The sequence below is a fragment of the Sus scrofa genome, chromosome 1, assembly GCF_000003025.6.
Source record: "Sus scrofa isolate TJ Tabasco breed Duroc chromosome 1, Sscrofa11.1, whole genome shotgun sequence".
Classification (NCBI taxonomy): domain Eukaryota; kingdom Metazoa; phylum Chordata; class Mammalia; order Artiodactyla; family Suidae; genus Sus; species Sus scrofa.
In genome coordinates, this window is record NC_010443.5 from 239,946,639 (window position 1) to 239,967,372 (window position 20,734).

General features: G+C 49.9%; 1 protein-coding gene across 1 annotated transcript in view; it reads right to left on the reverse strand.

Annotated features, from left to right (window-relative positions):
• CORO2A (coronin 2A) overlaps positions 661-20,734 on the reverse strand; it is a 53,666-nt gene continuing 33,592 nt past the window's right edge. Inside the window, exons 3-12 of the mRNA XM_005660267.3 lie at positions 13,777-13,893; positions 12,604-12,753; positions 10,738-10,917; positions 9,889-10,005; positions 9,053-9,157; positions 8,189-8,285; positions 6,255-6,367; positions 5,828-5,918; positions 4,666-4,940; positions 661-3,625 (exon numbers count right to left, since the gene is read on the reverse strand). Coding sequence (XP_005660324.1) covers positions 3,494-3,625; positions 4,666-4,940; positions 5,828-5,918; positions 6,255-6,367; positions 8,189-8,285; positions 9,053-9,157; positions 9,889-10,005; positions 10,738-10,917; positions 12,604-12,753; positions 13,777-13,893 — 1,377 coding nt within the window. The 3' untranslated portion in view covers positions 661-3,493. The remainder of the gene's footprint in view (positions 3,626-4,665; positions 4,941-5,827; positions 5,919-6,254; positions 6,368-8,188; positions 8,286-9,052; positions 9,158-9,888; positions 10,006-10,737; positions 10,918-12,603; positions 12,754-13,776; positions 13,894-20,734) is intronic.

Below are 20,734 nucleotides of genomic sequence, written 5' to 3' on the forward strand. Positions count from 1 at the left end.
TTACTCTTATTTATTTGTCATCTTTCTGCCTAAGTATCCTCTCCAGGAAGCCTCCCTTGTTTCTTCTCCGAGAACAGCCTGCGTGTCCCCTACTCTGGCCCTCCCCTTCCTTCCGACCACAACTGAAAACTCTTTGGAGGTCAGGAACCAAGTCCGACTTTCCTGTTTCACAGCCAAGTTTCTGACCCACACAAGTAGTTCCTCACAGGTATTTTCAAAAGTTCACTTTATGCCAACTTGCTTTTACGAAGACCTACATTAGTGCTTGTTTTCACTAACAGAAAGAAATCTGAGGAAGATTTTCACTTTATGAAAAAAAGACAAAAAGAGAAAAGAACATTCAGTGTTCATTTTGCAGCATGCCGTTACAGAGGCAGCATGCACCCCGTGGCACCCCAAGCAGTGAACATGGCCCAGCAAATTCCTTCTCCAGGAACTACACCCAGCATCTTAACATCAAGCTGCCATAGCTTTGAACTGTGTCTATGAGCATCTGTGGGTTATCTTGATTTATTTTGTGTATCTGTTAGCAAGATGTGATAAGGTAATTGCTTCTTCCAGTTTGACTTGTGAAAGGTTTCATGAGAACCCTCTCCTCTCAGACAGTGAGGGAAACCTGTCACTGGTATTTATGAAACAAATCAAGGGACGCTCCATCTATTAAAATGTCTAGGCATATGTTGTTTATTATTTTGTTACCTTCTTTCCATTGCACAATTCCACATCTATTTATTTTCACTTTTATTTTTTTTTTTTACAAAGGTACAAGGAATTTCAGAAACAACATTAAAACAATCAAACTGTTTCAGGCACGGTTTCTTATTAAAAGCATAGATCGATTTCTGACTTCCCGCTTCCCTCTATGATACAATCCCAATGATTGTAGAGCTGAGGTGGATACACCCCAAAGCTCATCTCCCAATGCTGTCTTCATTCTCAGAAAGGTCCTGAGTCAACAGGCAGGGGGCTCTTAGGGCATGGAGTAAGGAGATGAGTACATATTCTGCTTGCCCTGAGCCTGAGGGCCCCGCAAAGGCTGGGCGAGTTCCACTTCATCAGTCAAGACCAAAAATGTAATTTTAAAAAATGGCTTAAAAAAATATCTGATAAAAATTACCTATCCCTCTCCCTTGTTGTGAAATAATTTAAATAATTTATTGTAGATGTAAAAAAAAAAAAAACAAAACAAGAAAAAGAAGTTTGTTCTTGGATGCCTTCGCATTGCTTTCAAGCATGAAGTCTAGGTCCCTTAGGGATGGGGAGAGCTTGAGAAGGAAGGGATGGCTCTGGGCAGAGGAGGCATGCGGGAAGCTCCCAGACTAGCCCTACCTCCATGCTTTGCAGCCAGTACTGTGGGCTTGATGATTCTTCATTCTCTGGGGCTAGGTCTTCCCTTCTGATCTTGGAGATACCAACACCCAGCTGACTCATAGGAGAGTAGGATGTGTCAGTGAGTGGGGGTGGGAGGGCTTGTAAACTCTAAAGTGCCGGCCACAAATGAGGTGAGAGAGGTAGCCCCCTCCAGTGAAGCTCTGCTCCCTACAATTCTGGGATTTAGCCTTTGGCAAGCTTGGCGGGCCCCTAGTGACTGAGTAAACACAAGGAATGTGGGCATCTGGTATGTGTGGGCAGACAAGGGGACTCAGCCATGGCTAAGGGAAGGGGAAATCAGAAGCACAGAGCCCTTATTGTGTTGCAGCTGGGGGTCCGAGACACCTAGGACAATGCTTCTTGACTTTTTTAGGAGCTTCCAGCCTGGACTTAGAAGATCGGGTTGGAGTCCCAAATCCTGTCTGGTGCTCATTGTTCTCATCTTTACTGCAGATAGGACCAGCCCAGTGAGTCTCTATCCTCACCGAACTGCAGAATCACCTGGGAACTTATAAAAACATACACAAGGCCAGGCCCTACTCTGGAGCTTGGGCCTCAATTGGTCTGGGGTTGGGTCTGGACCCTGGCATTTCCTAAATGCTCCCAAGGGAATTCTAATGTACAGCCTGACTTGAAACCTACCAGGCTAGGTGGCCTCCTGCAGTCCCCATCTTAGCTCCAGGATCGCCCTGTGCAATGGGCAAAACTCATCGTCTGCAGCTCTTTGGTAAGGAGGGGCACATTTAACGTCCCAGTCTCTACTGGGCTGTTGTAAAAGAGAACCATGGAGACAGGGCTCAGAAACCGATTTACAAAGGAGGGACACAGAAAAACCCTCAGGCTGAAAGGGAAGGTCAGGGTCATCTGGTCCCACTTCCTTGCCCAGTGCAGTCATCCCTCTCCAGCAGCCCTCATGGGTGGGCGGCCATTCAGTTCTGCTGGAACACTTCCGGTGCTGGGGGCTCCCTATCTCCTGGGGAATCTCTTCTGTGACTTTGAGCTGATATCTGCCTACATCATCCTGGAGGAGGCAGGCTCTATGCCCTGAGGACTTTGGTGGTGGCTGTCAGTGGTCCTGGGCACCACTCTGCTGTCTGCATCGCCACATGAGCAATAGTGTCTACCCACATGTAGCTGATTCTGGTGAAAAAAGCATGGCCTCCTGTTTGTGTTCTACGATGAGGCTGAACCTTGAGTTACTTCCCTGAAAGTAAACTTCCTCTGCCCTTTGTCAAAGTCTTTTGAGTCCCTGCAGCAAACCCAGATCATCACCCTACATGTAGTTTTCCTCAAGTCATGGCCAAGGTTTCTTATCTCAGGTGGCAGATTCTACAGAAGGCAGTGCATTCCTGGGGCCCCCTGGTTTAGATGAAGAAAGTGAGACCCAAGAGGAGGTGACTTGCAAGAGGTCACTGAGCAACTTGGGGGCACAGCTGAGGCCAGAACCAATAGATTCCTGCCCCGTGGGCTGAGAATTGCACAACTGCTGCAGCATAAACAGCAAACAGACAGACCCAGGAGACCAGGAGCTCAGCTCAGCTGTGCCATGAACTCTCTGGGGACCTTGATAACTTGCCTTTCTCTGGGTCTCAGTTTCCCTACCTGTAAAATAAGGAAGTTGGGCCACATCACTGGGTTTCAAACTTCTAATTTTTTTTTCTTTTAGTAGCAGAATTACATAGCCCATGGAAGTCAATATATAAAACAGAGGAGGGGAGCTGTCTGGTTGGAATGCGGGTCGGGGGCACTAGCTTTTCACATAGCCTTCACCCCTTGCGATGGACCTCAGTTTGAAATCCACAGGCAGGTTCACCTCCTAGGTCCTTCCAGCTCTAACTTTCTACAGTGTTCTTCCCCTTGAGAAGTTGTCATGGACCCTTCAAAACAATTCAACAGAAGGCAAGGCATCATCTAAGAAGAGTCAATTCAGACACTGTTGTTTCAAGAAGGCAAATAGAAAATCGGCACCAGGTCCCACTGGAATCTTTCAGCGACCAAGAGTTTTGCTTCTGGTAAAAAATATAGAAATTGTGGCAGTCTCGGGGAACCTGCGGTTTGGTTCCGGACCTCCACGTGGAGCCAAGTGGTGTCCCTGAGGGCGGAGGAGGGCAGAGGCCTCTGCTCAGAACCTTTCTGAGCCCATCCGCAAGTTTTTGATCTCCAGTTCCAGTTGTTTGGCCTGGACCTCGCGCTGGGTCAACAGCTCTCGGAGCCTTCGGATCTCCTCCTGTTGCCGATAGAACATCTGCAGCAGCTGGGAAAGCACAGAGCAGAGGAGAAGGTCACCTGCGTGCCCAGGGATGCAAGGGGCAGGATATCAGCAGAAAGAATTAAACACTGCTCCTTTTGACTCAGAAAGATAGGAGGATTAAATTAGAATGGCTGAAACCTGAGGGGCTTCAGAGATCTTTTACAAAAACCTTGTTTTCTTCCCTCAGTAAATGAAAATTTAAAAGACTTGACACTTCAGACATTTTTGGCCTCCTTAGATTGCCATGTGAGTGGAACAAAAGATATGTGGCCCTGAAGTTTTGGAGATGGAAGTTTTCACTGTGCGACCTCCAGCAAGTTACTTACCCTCTCTGAACTTCGATTTCCTCCTCTGAAACTAGAGGTCAGAAAACTAACCTCAGCAACATTACAATATTGCTGCTATAGAGAATGGTACTAGATGTCCAACAGGTGTCCCCCACTAAAGATCATCATTATTCCACTGGATGCTGATAACACCCCTATGGGGGTGGTATTATTAGTACCCTCCTCTTCACCACTGAGGAAACCAAAGCCAATACGAGATTCAGCCCTCAGGTCCCAGGCCCTGGAGTTAGCAGTCAGTAGAGCCAGGATCAGAATCCTGCTGTGAGACTCTGGCCCTTGTGGTTTTAGCTACTACATACTGACTTCCAGGGCTGTTGAGAAAACCCAGTAGATACAGAAAATATATCCAAAGTGCCTCCCTACCCAGAATGTGGCACACAGTAAACACTTAGCAAATGCTGACTGTGAGAGCACAGAAAATCCTAGAGTATCAGAACTGGAAGGGTCTTTAATATCCACCAAGTCAAACCCTCTTCATTTTACAGATGGTTCCCCACCACCTGTAAGGAAACCCACCACCTTGGCATACAGATGGTGCTTATTATCTGTTTGTTGAGTGAATTAGCAAAATGCGTTGAGCGGCTAGGCTAGGCCATGCAGCTGGTTATTTTTCTCACCCATTTTCCTCCCTCCTGATTCCAGCGGCTCACAGCTGCCTTCCCTCCCCATGCAGACCCACCCGACCCGTGTTCACACCTCATTCTCTGTCTTTGGTGGGGGGCATTCGAAGATGTCAAAGCCATTTGTGAGCCAACTTTTCTTCTCCTCCAGCCTGTGTTCTGTTGCCCACTTTGGCGACCTCTCCTCTAGCAGAGAGAAAGGCCTCTGGCCATCTTCTGCAACCAGCCTTTCTGTCTGGTTGAAGAGCCGAGGCGAGGTGGGGGCTGTGGAGTTGGAGAGAGGTCTCTCTGGGGGCAGAGGCCGGGGGCTCAGCAGCTCGGAGCCAGGCCTAAGGGACATCAGGACTGGCCCTGGGAGGGAGGCAAAGGGCTGTGTGAGGACTGAGTGCCCCTGAGCAGATGGCAAAGGGGCACTGACACACACAGGCACACACAGGCAGAGCCACATGCAGGCAGAGAGATACACGTGACAGGTGTGGCAGATTCGGCCACATACAGACAGACACAAACCCACAGACTAGGGCAATCTGAGTACAAGTGCATATTTCTGTGATTACCAAGCAAGGCTTGGTTTGCAGGAGCTGCCCCAAACTCCGTAAGCTCCTCAGGCAAAGCCTTAACTGTGTTCTGTAACGACAGTCTGGCCTGGGTTGCACTCTGCCATCTACCAGGGCATGAATTCTGCCAACACCCCGAGAAGCAGGGGAGATAGGCACCACAGATACAATGAGGAAACAGAGCCCAGAGAGAAGCGAGACTGAGAGATAACACATAAAAGGAAGAGGGTAGCAGGAAGCTGCAGGGTGGGAGTGGGGGTGGGAGCATGCGCTGCCTTGCCCTGCGCTGCCCTTGTGTTCACCGGCCAGGGAGGGAAAGTCAGGGCAGGCAGAGTGGACAGAAGGGCTGCTGCCTAGAGGGTCTCTGGGGTCAAACAGTAATTGCAGAGGTAGCCAGAGGATGGGTGGGGCAGCATCCAGCGGAGATTATCCAGTCACTGCACAGCCCGGGGTTTAAAGATGTTTTCCATGGAGCAAAATCCCTTAATTCAGAGGGAGTTTCCTGAGCCACCTGGGACAAGCCCCTCCCTTCCTGGACCCATTTGTGACTAACCAGTGGGGACCAGTGGTCAAGGACCAGTCCTCTAGGGTTACAGGAGAACATAAACACCAGCCAAAAACTTCCCAGCTACTTGGGGCCACTGCATTGACTCCCCACATTCGCCCGAGGCCCTTTCTCACCTTTATTTATTCCATTGAGCCACTCCTGGGCCGTCATAGAGGGCTGGGCACCTGGCGTGGGTGGGTAGATGTCCTCTTGGTAGGATTCTGACTGTGGGAGAATCAGGACAGTGAGGGCGGAGAGCCCCCTTAGTGATCTGGGGGTGCAGCTCTCCCTAACCTCTGTGAGCTGAGGAAACTGAGGCCCAGAGAGAGCAAAGTGACAGGCCCAAGGTCACAGAGTAACTCAAGAGCAGAGGTGGGCTGACAGTCGGGACTCCTAGCTCCCAGGGACAGCTCACTGACCAGGAGAAAGGCCTTTCCTTTGAGGCTATCAGATGCCCTGTTGCTGCCCTAGGGGGGTGGGCTCCAGGGTCCGAGTCCTGGGGTCCTTCTTTCTCCTGGAAGGATTCCCCACCTCCCTTGCAGACAGCCCCGCCACCCTTACCCGTCGGGGTACAATCATGGATATGGGCTCAATGAGGCTTTTGGTTGTAATCAGCTTGTAGAAGCGGAAGATCTCGCAGGAGGACACTTCGAGACCTCTCTTTGGCATAACACCTGCGGACAGACAGCCAAGGGGGGCCCAGAGGTTCCTCAGGGTGGGCTGCACACCTGGAAGTGAACAGAGACCACCCTCCTCCCACCGCCCTTCCTTCAACAAACAGTCCCACACTGGGCCAGGCCCTGTGCTGGGGAAAAGGGGTTGAAATCATTCAGACTCTGCCCCTACTTTCGAGGATTTAAGTGATTTTAGCTGAATCTTTACAGGCAGTGTGCTCTGCTCAACACTCTCCATTGCCATCCCCACAGTTCCCCACCCAGATGCTCTTAAGAGATTGACTCCAGCTTCCCTTTGATTAGTCTTAACATGCTATCTTTTGTGTGTGTGTGTGTCTTTTTAGGGCCATACCTGGGGCATATGGAAGTTCCCAGACTAGGGGTCAAATTGGAGCTGCAGATGACTTCCTATGCCACAGCCACAGAAAAATCAGATCTGAGTCATGTCTGCAAACTATACCACAGCTCATGGCAACGCCAGATCCTTAACCCACTGAGTGAGGCCAGAGATTGAACCCTCCTCCTCATGGATAATAGTCGGGTTTGTTACCACTGACCCATGATGGGAGCGCCTTAACATGCTATCTTTCTCTATTCCTTTACTGGTTTTTTTTGTTTTTTTGCTTTTTTTGCTTTATAGGGCCATACCATACCTGCAGCATATGGAGGTTCCCAGGCTAGAGGTTGAATTGGAGCTGCAGCCACTGGTCTACACCACAGCCACAGCAACTTGGGATCCAAGCTTTATTTGCGACCTACACCACAGCTGAATCTTTAACCCACTGAGGGAGTCCTCATGGATACTAGTGGGGTTCGTTACTGCTGAGCCACAAAAGGAACTCTGCCATCCATTTACTTTTTTTTTTTTTGTCTTTTTAAGGCTGCACCTGTGGCACATGGAGGTTCCCAGGCTAGGGGTCGAATCCGAGCTACAGCTGCCAGCCTACACTACAGCCATAGCAACACAGGATCCGAGTTGCATCTGCAACCTACACCATAGCTCACAGCAATGCTGGATATTTAACCTACTGAGCAAGACCAGGGATTGAACCTGCATCTTCATGGATGCTAGTCAGGTTCATTTCCCCTGAGCCACGACAGGAACTCCCATCCCTTTACTTTTAATCAAGCTGTGTCTTTATGTATACGTTTCCTGTAGACTGCATATAGTTGTATCTTTTTTTTTTGTTGTTGTTATTTTTTTTTTTATCCCTGAACACACTTAAAAAGTAGGGCCTCTCTCTTAGGTCAGTGCCTCCTATTGCCTTGCTGCTGTTTGGGCTAGAGCACCTTCATCTTCTGCCCATGCTGTGCTCAGCTTCCCTTTTGGCTCCTCAAGTCTTGCCTCCTCCAGGAACCCCTCCCTGACTTCCTCCTGTGTGATCCCAGAGAACCTCCCACACATCTCAACTAGAATTCTCATCAACTCAGAAAGCTGATCTGGGAGTTCCCGTCGTGGCGCAGTGGTTAACAAATCCGACTAGGAACCATGAGGTTGCGGGTTCGGTCCCTGCCCTTGCTCAGTGGGTTAATGATCCGGCGTTGCTGTGAGCTGTGGTATAGGTTGCAGACACGGCTCGGATCCCGCGTTGCTGTGGCTCTGGCGTAGGCCGGTGGCTACAGCTCCGATTCGACCCCTAGCCTGGGAACCTCCATATGCCGCGGGAGCAGCCCAAGAAATGGCAAAAAGACAAAAAGACAAAAAAAAAAGAAAGCTGATCTGCTCTCTCCATTCTGGAATGTGAGCCCCTCCAGGTCCCCCTGCATCTGACTTATCTTTGTCTACCGAGGCCCCCAGTGGCCTTGGTGTCCCACACTCACCTATCCCCTTCTGTGGGTTATAGGAGCGGTATTCGGTCAGGTAGTTCAGGTGCGGTTTGTCAGCGCTCACCTCATAATAGCGGATGTTTCCATCTCCCTGAGGAGAGGAAGGTACAATTCAGAGCTGGGTCCCATCAGCCCCCCTACTGGCCCCCATTGCCATGTAGTAGAAACCTGGCATTCACTCTGAGTCAAGAGTTGGCAAAGCCACCTCACACAAGGGCACACCAAAGAACTGCCACTAAGGCAGTGGAGGGGGGGTTCCTAATTTTAACACTCAATCCTCTCAACCAAGACCCGAAGCCCACCCATGTGCCTCCAAGGCAGAGGCTCTGGGAGCACAGGCCTGAGCCCTACTCCCATCTGAATCACACCCAAAGGTCAGAAGTGGGGTGTCCTGAGACTGTCCAGGGGGTCTTACCCCTGGGGCAGTTCTGGTTGTTACTGTCATAATGACTGGGCAGAGGTGGGTGGGCATGGCTCCTGGCATTGGTGGATGGGGGCCAGGGATGCCAAATACAGGAGAGTCCTACTCAATGAAGACCCACTCTGCTCCAAATTGGAAGGTGCCACTGCTGAGAAACACCAACTGGTCCTTTCTCATCTGGACCCAGAACTGGGGAGGGTCTAGCTCAGGGTGGCTGCCCAAAGTCCTGGCCCCAGGTGTTCCTGTGGAGCCAGAAAGGTGGGGACTCAGCAGGGGTGAGAGTATCCAGCCACTCTTGCCTGCCCCTGCCCCTGCCCCTGCCCTGCACCCCAAGGGTCCCAGGCTGCTGTCTGGTCACCAAAGGGACTAGGCTTGGGGTAGTTCTGCCTCCCGCCTCAGGGGTCCAGGCAGCCACCTCCATCCCGTGCCAGACTGACCTTCCCCACCACGTAGAGCATGTTGGTGTCCGGGTCATAGAAGGGAAACAGCACACCTGAGGAGCCATCCAGGTCCTCCTCCGTGAGAGGCACAGAGAGGTCGTCCTGCAAGGGAAGGGAGACCAGGAAGGCCCGTGGGTCCCTCACAGAGGCCTTGATGGTGTTCTCTGAGATAAGATTTCCTCCCACAGGGCTGTGTGTGCATGTGCATGCGTGTATGTGTGTGTGTGTGTGTGTGTGTGTGTGTGTGAGAGAGAGAGAGAGAGAAAGAGAGAGAAAGATCCCCACCTTTTCTCTTTCCAGCCTTTTGCCTTTAATGAATCACTTCTCAAACACATGATGTCACTCCAGCCCTCGCCCTCCTGCTTTAGATCTACTATAGTAGAAGGAGATTCAGAGAGAGGGGAAGTGATTTGTCCAACTCTGGCCAAGGGCTCCTTCAAAACAATCCTACTTGGCCTGGCTCCTCCTTCAACCCCCCCCCCCCGCCCCCACCGCCCCAAGGGCCTTGACCAGGCACACACGCCTCCCTATTTCATTCCAAGTCATCACTCCAGCTGTTCCCTCCTCTCAGAAGGCCCTCTCCTCCCATCCCCTCAATCCTAGTCCCTGACCCAGCCAGCTCCCCTCCCCCACACGGAGGCTTCCCCTGGGTCCTGACCCCTCCCCGTCCTTGAATGACAAGAGGCGCAAGGTCTGGGCAGGCACCAGCAGGCTGTTAGCGGCGTCTCCCTGGTTTTCATCAATCAATCCCATCAGCCAGTGCACGCGTGAATGAACAAATGACGTCAGGGCGCAGCTGAGGGGGCGCTGGTGGGGTTGCTCAAAAGACTCACCTGATCCCACAGGGCCATCTGCCGGTTGTTCCATCGGGATGTGCCCGTGGACAGCAGCTTCTTCAGGTTCCCCAGAAACAGCACTTTGTTGGCCCGGTGCCCCTTGTAACTGGCTTCCTGCAGGGGTGGACATGTGTAGCCAGGGAGTCCCTGCCTTTGCTTCTGCTACTTCTCCACCTGGAATTCCTTCCTTTCCCGTCCCAGCTCTGCCTGGAGAATCATGCTAGAGATACCACCTCCAGGAAGCCTTCTTGGGTCTCTCCCATCCGCAGGGAATCTCTCCCACTATTTTTGTTTATAGAGTTCTTTTTCTGAGCTAGAACAGAAGCAAATTCTGGCCCAGCTCCATGTTCTTCTAGAAGATTATGACGGAGTACCCACTATATGCAAGGCATGGGGCTGGGTGGGCCCTGGCACTTGGCTTATCTCATTTAATCCTCCCAGAGGAAGGACTAGTGGTCCATTGCTGCAGATGAGAAAATAGAGGCTCAGAGAGCAGTACGTGCTTGTCTAAGGTCTCATAGTGGATAAACAGTGGTGCCCTGAGGTCTCTTGACACCATGCCATGCCTCCTGACAGAGCCGAGGCATAGTGACAAGCTTTGGAGGTAGACCAGGTTCAAGTCCCAGCTTCTGATATGGGCCAGCAAGTCACTTAGCCTCTTTGGCTTCAGTTGCCTCATCTGAAAAATGGGGATGGCATCGTCTACACCTCCCAGCAGATGGGATCACGCATCTGGCTTGACCAGAACCACGGACGGCATTACTGCCCTGTTCTCAGAAACCTCCCCCGTTCCCACTCCATTCCTTGCTCCTCCCACCCCGAGCCAGACACCAGCCCAGCACTGACCTGGAGCACAGCCCCTGCTCGGGGGTCGAGAACCCGAATCTTTCGGTCTTTACAGGCAGTGGCCAGCAGGCTGCCGTTGGTGTTGAAGGACATGGAGAGGATCACGTCTTGGTGACAGGTAATGGTCCTCACGGGGCTCATGATTACAGACTCCTTTGTATCCAGGTTCCAGACCATCACCTACATGGCAGCGAGCCGGCTCTGAGCACAGCAGGCACCCCACCCCACCCAGACTCACACACCAGCCAGGCTGCAGTGAAACGCGGTATCCCCAGGAGGGAAGCCACAGATGGCAGTCTGGCCAAGAGGCCTCAGGTGGGAGGATGGATCTGCCGGCTAAGGCTGCCATGTGGCAGGAGGGGGAGGCTGGGAGTCAGGCTATCTGGCCGTGAAAAGAAAACACCATCTGTTTGGAGCAGTGAAACATCCATGCTGGGAGGACCCAACGGGACTGGCTCGTCTGGAGGGTTCAGTCATTAGCAACCATTTCCACCACACAGGTAAAAGGGGCTGCCGTGGTGAGCTGCACAGGCTGTGTGCTGCACAGCTCTGGGGAAACCCATTCCCATAGTCTATAATGTAAATAGTGCCCCCTGGAGTTGTGTGCAGAATACACTGTATAACTATAGGCAATAGCATACCCTACATAAACAGATAATAAAGCATGTCTGATCAGAAAGCGGAAAAGGTCCTCTCAGCCACTCCTATCCCATCCTCTTATCCATCACTGAGGCCCTGAGCTACATCTGTAAAGCCCTACAGAGAGTGGCCCAAGAAATAGCAACAACAACAACAACAACAAAAAGACAAAAAGACAAAAAAAAAAAAAAAAAAAAAAAAGAATCTAGGTCTCCTTGGGAGTTCCAGTTGTGGCTCAGTGTTAACGAACCCAACCCTTATCCATGAAGATGCGGGTTCGATCCCTGGCCCCCGCTCAGTGGGTTAAGGATCCAGTGTCGCCATGAGCTCTTATGTATGTTGCAGACATAGCTTGATCCCTGCATTGCTGTGGCTGTGGTGTAGGCCAAGAGCTGCAGCTCTGATTCAACCCCTAGCTTGAGATATTCCATATGCTGGCAGGTTCCCCATCCACAGGGCTTCCAGCTTGTTAGCTTGGCAGTCAATGGAGCAGGGGGAGGCTTCTCCAGGTGTGATGCTTCACATTCTCTCCAGGAAGACAATGGATTGAATAGTGACCCCCAAAACTCATGTCTACCTGGAACTCAGAATGTCATATTATTTGGAAATGGGTCTTTGAGGATGTAATGAGTTACAATGAGGTCACACTGGGTTTGGGTGGACCCTAAATCCAGTGACTCAGGTCCTTATAAGAAGAGGAGAGGACGCAGATACACAGAGAAGGCAGAAGACAGAAGCGGATTGGAGTGGTCCAGCTACAAATCAAAGAATGCTTGGAACCACTAGAAGCTAGAAGAAGCACAGGATTCTGCCCTAGAGTCTTTGGAAAAAGTATGACCCTCCTAACACCCTGATTTTGGATTTCTGGTCTCCAGAACTGTGTGAGAATCCATTTGTTTGTCTGTTTTGCTCTTTTTAGGGCATGGGTGGCCTATGGAAATTCCCAGGCTAGGGGTCTAATCGGAGCTGCAACTGCCTGCCTACACTACAGCCATAGCAACGTAGGATCCGAGCCTCATCTGTGACCTACACCACAGCTCACAGCAACACCAGATCCTTAACCTTCTGAGCGAGGCCAAGGATCGAACCTGAGTCCTCACGGATACTAGTTGGATTCGTTTCCATTGCACCACTACAGGAACTCCTGAGAATACATTTCTGTTGTCTTAACCCACTTGATTTGGTCCTGTGTCAAGGCAGCCTCAGGAAGCTAACATACAGACCTACCTTGTAGTCATAGCCGGAGCTGAAGAGGATGTTGGCGGCTGTGGGGTGCCACTCCACCAGGCCCACTCTGCGGGCGTGGCCAACCAGCTCCTTCTTGCAGGCTGTGAGGTTCTTTGTCATCAGCTGCTTGGGGATGTCCCAGATTTTAATCTGTCAGGGGAGACACAGCCCAAGGGCAGTGTTAGCCAGGGTTACCTCGGTATCCCCACAACCCCAAGCTACAGAACAGGCAGTGCTCAGCAGAAGGGCCAGGAGAACTCTCTGTATCTACATGTCACTCAGTGGAGAGGCAGCTGGGATCCCTCAGAGGGACAGGGGCTTAGCTAAGGTCCTCCAGCCTCAGCAGGGGCTGGAGGTGAGCCCAGGCCTCTGATAATCCTTGCAATCCTAATGACCTGAGGCAGTGGGTGAATGGATGGGACACAGGCCTGATTCCCAGGCTGGATGTCAGAGCATATTGGCGTCCCAGCCTAGAATATCCCTTAAAGTACAGTAGGCTACCCCATCCTGGTCCCAAAGGCTTAGGGTATAGCTTCGAATGCCAAGGGGAAGAGTTTATGCTATTTCCTCAGGCCATTAGGGAGCCAGAGCTGTCTCTGGAGCAAGACAGGGCAGGGAAAACCTCTTCGTTTATAGGGGCCCTTTGGATGTCCTGGAAGAGAAAAGACTCAAGGCCAGAAGGCAGGGTTGGATGGGGTCACAGGCTTATATTTCACAGTGAGGGCCTCGTAGGAGGGGCTGCAGCTTCCTTCCAGAGTAGGGTTGTTGAGGATGGAAGGGGCTTACATGGTAGAAAATAAGCTCCCCTTCATGGAGGCAGAGAAATGGAGGCACAGAGCGATGCTGCAGAGGGTGACAAAGTTTTTCCAAAAGATGGGCTTTCCCATTAGAAAATGAATCTCACTGAATCTTCCTTAGATGGTGGGAGCTATTATGCCCATCTTATAGAGGGAGGATTGAGGCCCATAGAGAGCAGGGGTGGAGCCCCAAGTCCCACAGAGCCCAGAACTTCTCCTCCTCAATCTAACTTACCCCCTCTGCACACAGTGACCTCACCTCATGAAGGATGAAGGAGTCAGGAGTGTTGGAGCTGAGTCCAGACACCCTCTGTCTCCCTCTGTCCCAGTCCTAGTCCTCTCGGAAAAGGGAACCGCCTCACGCACTGACGCTCACCGTGGCATCTTCTGAACAGGAGGCGATCTCAAAATCATCAAAAGGATTCCACTTGACGTCTAAGACGTTCCCTCTGTGTCCGCAGACCTTCGGGTAGTGGGGGTCCAACTTTCCTGTCTGAAAAAAGTGCCCAGGAAGGTTGGGGAGGGCAGGGGGCTACTTCCACCTTAGCATCTGGATGGTCACTCAGCAAACACTGAACAGACAGGAAAATGAACTGGGCGTGGATCTAGGACTTACCACTAATCCCTGTGTGATCCTGGGGGAGTCATGGCACTTAGCCTCAGTGTCCTCCTCAGTGAAATGGAAGCAATGATAGGTATTTCAGAGGGTTTATTCGAGGATCATATGAGATGAAGTGTGGAAAGCATCTAGCACAGTGCCTGGCACATGGCAGGTGTTTTAAAAAAATGACATTCCCAGAGTTCCCGTCGTGGCTCAATCGAACCATGAGGACACAGGTTCGATCCCTGGCCTCGATCAGTGGGTTAAGGATCCAGCATTGCCACGAGCTATTGTGTAGGTCACAGATGTGGTTTGGATCTGGCGTTGCTATGGCTGTGGTGTAGACCAGTGCTACAGCTCCAATTCGACCCCTAGCCTGGGAACCTCCACATGCAGCAGGTGTAGCTCTAAAAAGACAAAAGACAAAAAATAAATAAATAAAAAGATAAAAAAGGACATTCCCTTCATACCCTGCTGGTGGGAATGCAAAAATGATGCAGCCATTGGCAGCTCCTCAAACAGTTAAATAGAATTATTATATGACCCCTTAATTGCACTTCTAGGTCTATACGCAAGAGAAATAAAAACAGGTCTACAAAATACTTGCACCCTAATGTTCATGGAGTATTATTCCCAATCACCAAAAGGTGGAAACAACCCAAATGTCCAGCACCGAATAAATAGATATAAAATGTAGTATATTCATACAATGGACTATTTCCCCCCAAAGGGGAATAAAGTACTGATACATACTACTACATGGATGAACCATGAAAACGTCATGTTAGGGAAAAGAAGCCAGCCACATAATGCATGGTTCACTGTTTGAGTAAATTATAACATAATACTTGCAACCCGGAATTCAGAGGCCTGACTAATGCATACGAAAAATCTATAATAGGTAAATCCATAGAGAGTAAGAGCAGCTTAGTGGTTGCCTAGGGCTGGGGGGAGGGGGCAATGTGGAGTGACTGCTAATGGATATGGGGTTTCTTTGGGGGGGTGGTGAAATTATTTTCAAGTTAGTGTTGATGGTAACACAATCATGTGAATATCTAAAAACTATTTTTTTTTTGGCCAACTTTTGTGGAAGTTCCTAGGCCAGGGATCAAACCCGGACCTAGGAACCACAGCAATAAGCTGCTGCAGTGAGAACACTGGATCCTTAATCCATGGCGCCACAAGGGAACTCCTTAAAACTCATTGTACACTTAAATGCTGAATTTTATGGTATGTGAGTTATATTTCAGTTAAAAAAAAAAGGGCAGGAGTTCCTGCTATTGTACAACGGGATCGGCAGCATCTTGGGAATGCTTGGATGCAGGTTCAATCACCAGCCTGGCACGGTGGGTTAAGCACCTGGCATCGTCACAGCTGTGGCTTAAGTCACAACTGTGCCTCAGATCTGATCCCTGGCCTGGGAACTCCATATGCCTGGGAGTGACCAGAAAAGGAAAAAAAAAAGAAAAAAAAAAGAAAAAAAATAACAAACAAACAAAAAGGTATTTAAGAAAAAACTCCAGACTTTCTGAAAAGACAGAATCCTTCCTTGTAGGATTAGCCAAAAATTTCTTACAAAACTGCAGAGCTTGAGAGCTCTGAGCCCAAAGAATGGTAAACACCCCAAAGCTCTCCTATCCTGCACCTGTGGCAGGTGTTACTAATGGATCCCAGACCCCAGATGGGAGGAGGCACTTGCCAGGTCACTTGGAGTCCCTGACTCTGGCTCCCAAGTGCAGGTCTGTGGCTTTCTTACTCTGCTCTGTGGGAGCAGCAGCCCTCTCTGAGTCAGTGTCCAGCCGCCCTTCCTGTAGACAGCCTTTCCCGTCTCTTGGATCATTTTTTGGGTCAAAGGGCATGAGCAGCGCTGGATCTTTTGCTATGGCACACCCAAGCACTCTCAGGGCCTCGATCTCTGCTTTCTGGCCCAGGGCCACGCGCCTGTTTCTGCCCCGACTGTTTCTCAGAAGAGCTGATTGTCCCCTGGCCTTGGCCGACTGGAAGCAATCTGCCCAGGAGCCCTATTCAGACTCCTGCCTCCCTGCTCTGTCGAACCACAGACTCAGATGCCTGACAGCCAGGCCTGGCTCTCACAGATGCTTCTCCCAGGCCTCTAAGAGCAGAAGCCCCAGCCCCAGACAGCTTCTCTTCCTTCTCAGTGAAAAAGAGCTGGCTGGTACTCCCTGGAGGCTGGCAGGTTCTGTGCCTAAAAGGGTTTGTGCGGAGGACTGACATTAACAGGCATTAGCCAGTCCGATGGGCTATTGACCCAGCTGCTAAAAGCCTATGAGGGCAGGGACATTTATAATCAGGAGGCCACTGCTGCCTTTTAGCCCATTAGGGCAGCAGTCAGCCAGGGACAGGCCTCTGATTTACGGGGGTGCAAGCTCTCAATCAGAGGAGATACACCTGCCCTCTTTGTAGACCCCAGGGAGCTGCTTAGCCTGGAGAGATGGCACCTCTGAGTCTCTGAGGAGCTGCCCTGGGGCAGACAGAGTGGATGGGACCCCAGGAGGGAGAGCCAGGTGGGAGGGGACCTCAGCTACCATGAGGGGATAGGCTACAGGGTCTGTGGAAGAGATTTTCCCCAAAAATAAAAAAAGAGACTAGTCCATACCCTGCCTTTCTAGAAGGAGAATCTGAGTGTGGAGGGAACAAGAATATGCTATGGAAGCCTCTGAGGTTCAAAACATCAGCTGGGATGGGATTGTGGGCTTTTTTTTTTTTTTAAAGGACTGCACCCAAGGCATATGGAAGCTCCCAGGCTAGGGATTGGATCGGAGCTGCAGTTGCCGGCCTACACCACAGCCACAGCAACGCCTGATCTAAGCCATGTCTGCGACCCACACCACAGCTCACGGCAACACCAGATCCTTAAACCACTGAGCAAGGCCAGGGATCGAACCCTCATCCTTATGGATCCTAGTTGGTTTTGTTACCACTGAGCCACAAAGGGAACTCCAGGATTGAAGGGCTTTGATGAGAAAGGCAGGACTTTGTGTGCAGGGGGAGAGGGGGTCCTGGGAGGTGTTTAGGCAAGGAAGTGACATGGTCTGACATATGCCGAAGAAGGGTCCAGCTGGCCTCCAAGAGCACAGCAGTGAAGTGCTCCCCTCCCCCCACCCTGCTTCCAGGCACCTATAGGCCATGTGTTCATTTGCACCCCTCTGGCCCATGCCCCCACTGGTGATGCTGCAAGGCCCACCCCTGGGGCCCTGCCTGCTGTTGCAGGCATTCCTCTTAATCTCCACACTCCATGGCAAAGTCCATCTCCTACCCTGAGAGGGTGGGTCTATTGTAGGACAGACTCCAGGATCCAGAGCCCAACCTGGCACAACTCCAGGCTCAGAGCTGGCCGGTCCCCAGACTTTCCCACTGCACCTTTGTTCCCTGAACACAGCCCTTGGTTGCCTAGGCTGCAAGCGCCACCCTGCAACGGGCTCAACCAGGGTCACAGTACATAAGAGGAAGGGACTGGGAAGTCATTCCCTTCAGGACACATGACACCACCTGGGGCAGCCTGGCCCTTCTGAAAATAATTTCCGGGACACAGTCGTGAGGCCAGGCACCTTCCAATCCTACTCTCCGATAAAGAATTCGCTAGCTTGGGATTTCCCATTGTGGCTCAGCAGTAACAAACCCAACTAGTATCCATGAGGATTTGGGTTCCATCCCTGGCCTCACTCTGTAGGTTAAGTAGCTACCTTTGTGTCTGAGTTTTTTTCAAAAAAGAATTAGAAAGAATTAGAATAGAGCTTAGCTGCTGAAAATGTGGTTTGTACAGAGCAGCACTGGTATCATCTGGGAGGAGAGAGGCCAGATTTAGCAACTAAAAAAAGAGGATGCTTAGTAAAATTTGAATTTCAGAGAAATAGCAAAGAATTTTTAGGAGAATTATGTTCCATGTAAAATATTACTTAAGCTATAAAATTATTTATGAAAATAGCTTGGCGGTTTCTTGTAAAACTGGAACATGTGACCACTTTATAATCCAGCCATTGCACCCCTGTGCATTTACTCCAGAAAAATGGAACATATTTATGTTCACACAGAAATCTTGTTCACAAATGTTTATAGTGGCTTTATTCCTAACAGCCCCAAGCTGGAAACAGTCCAGATGGCCTTCAACAATGAATGGTTTGACAAACCGCATGGAGCCACACCACAGCCTACTACTCAGCAATAAAAAAGAATGAGCAACATACAACAACCTGGATGGATCGCCAGAGAATTGTCCTGAGTGAAACAAAGGCAAGCCCAAAAGACTACATGGCATTCTTAAAATGGCAAAAGTAAAAAAATGGAGAACAGATTGACCATGGCCTGGGATGAAGATGAAGGTGGGGGTGGAGGGAAGTGGTTGTGACTATAAAAGGCAATATGGGAGATGTTTGTGAGATGGCAACATGCAGGTCCACTAAATCAGAAACTGCATTAGACACTCAGGTGTGACCGCTGATTAGTAGCTTCTAGCTCCTACTGTGCTTGGATTCCTAGGTAGCCATTAACCTGTGTCCTCTAGCTATTGATGATGTTCCTAAAAGCCCAAAGGGAATCACACATTTTATGCAGGATCAGGTTGAGCTGACAGACAGCTGAGTTTCAACCCTCTGGTGGTTTCCCATTGGTCTCAGAACAGAGCCAGAACTGCTTCCCTGGCTTACAAAGCTGTCACAGTTCTGGCCCTGCTCTCCTCTCTGACCTCACCTCCCACCATGCTTGCCTTTGTGACAGTGCACCAGTTCGTTTCTCAAACACACCAAACCCATTCCCACCTCAGGACCTTTGCACGTGCTATCCATTCTGCATGAACATTCTGTAGAGCTTCAAGGCTTTCTGTGCAATGTTACCTCCCTAGAAAGGGCTTCCCTCCAGTCTATACAAACTAGGTTCGCCCCTTCCCACCCAGGTCACATTCCATCACATCAGACCAATTCATTTTCTCACTATCCAGCATTAGTACTCATTTATACTGGGTAGTTCATGCTAGCTAGAAAGTGACAGTTCTGAAAGAGTCTGAGTAATAAAAATCAGAAAAACACATTAATCAATTAATCAATCAATTAAGCATACAGTTTGTTAGTGGAATCTTATTATTATTTTTTGGCCTCACCCATGGTATGCAGAAATTCCTGGGCCAGGGATTGAACCTGTACCACAGCAGTGACCTGAGTCACAGCAGTGAAAATGCCAGATCCTTAACCCACTGTACCACCAGGGAATTTCTGGTGGAATCTTTTAAAAACACTCAGAGCATGGGAGAAACAAGTAGCTAAACAGGCCATCTCTAGGGATCCTTCCAGTCCTGACTTTCAAGCCTTTCCTTAAATCTCATCTTACCCTTGTCCCTCCGCAGCATGAAAAAATTTCATATCTCTAGACTACAGTTCGCACTTCTCACCCCCACACTCAAAGCCCTTTTCATCTGGTCCCAATCCCCTTCCCCAAGGTATTTCCCTTCCTCCAGCCTCTTCACAGACTGTTCATCAGTTGAGGTCAAGACTGCTTTCTGCACTGTTTCCTGAATATTCCATGTATAGTCCCACCTGTATTCCTTTGGCAAATATGCCCTCCCTATTTTTTTTTTTTTTTTTTTTGGTCTTTTGTCTTTTTAGGGCCAAACCTGCAGCATATGGAGGTTCCCAGGCTGGAGTCAAATCGGAGCTGTAGCTGCTGGCCTACACCACAGCCAGAGCAACTCTGGATCCTTAACCCCACTGAACAAGGCCAGGGATCGAACCTGAGTCCTCATGGATAGTAGTCAGGTTCGTTAACCGCTGAGCCATGACGGGAACTCCAGGCCCTTCCTGTTTATTTGGATGGACAATCATTGAGCAATTTGTTCAGTCAATGAAAATTTATAAGCACCAACTGTGTGTGCTCACAGGTGATACATGGATAAACAAAGCAGTGGTTCTTCCCCGCCCCTGCCCTGCTGCAAGTACATTAGGATGTGCTACCAGAAGAACACAAAGAATGCAAATGACTCTAATTCAAAACACTCAGGGCATAGTATCCTAAGAAAAGAATGTACAGTGGAATAGGTCATAAAAAGGAGAATGCTGTGGATATTTGGGGGAGGGATAAAAAGTGGCTATGCATGAACACCATATATAGTTCCATTTACTTAGGTCATCTTCAATATTAGCCTTTCAATGATGTTCTGTAATATTCTCCTTCTGAGTGTTGCTTACCTGTTCCTAGGTATTCCCTCTTCTCTTATTCTACTGCAAATATATCTACATTTTCTAAGCATTCCCAGGATGTAAAAATTGTAATTCATTAAAAAAAAATCTTTTTCAGGGCCACACCTGTGGCATATGGGAATTCCCAGGCTAGGAGTCAAATTGGAGCTGCAGCTGCCGGCTTAACACCACAGCCACAACAACTCGGGATCCAAGCTGGGTCTTCCACCTATACCACAGCCCACAGTAATGCCAGATCCCTGAGCGAATCCAGTGATACTAGTTGGGTTCATAATCCACTGAGCGAGTCCAGTGATACTAGTCGGGTTCATAATCCACTGAGCCACAACAGGAACTCCTACAATTCATCTTTGTATTCTGATTTTTTTTTTTTGGTCTTTTTGTCTTTTTAGGGCCGCACCTGCAGCATATGTTGGTTCCCAGGTTAGAGGTCCAAAAGGAGCTGTAGCCACAAACCTATGCCAGAGCCACAGCAATGTGGGATTGAAGTGGCATCTGCAACCCACTCCACAGCTCACAGCAATGCA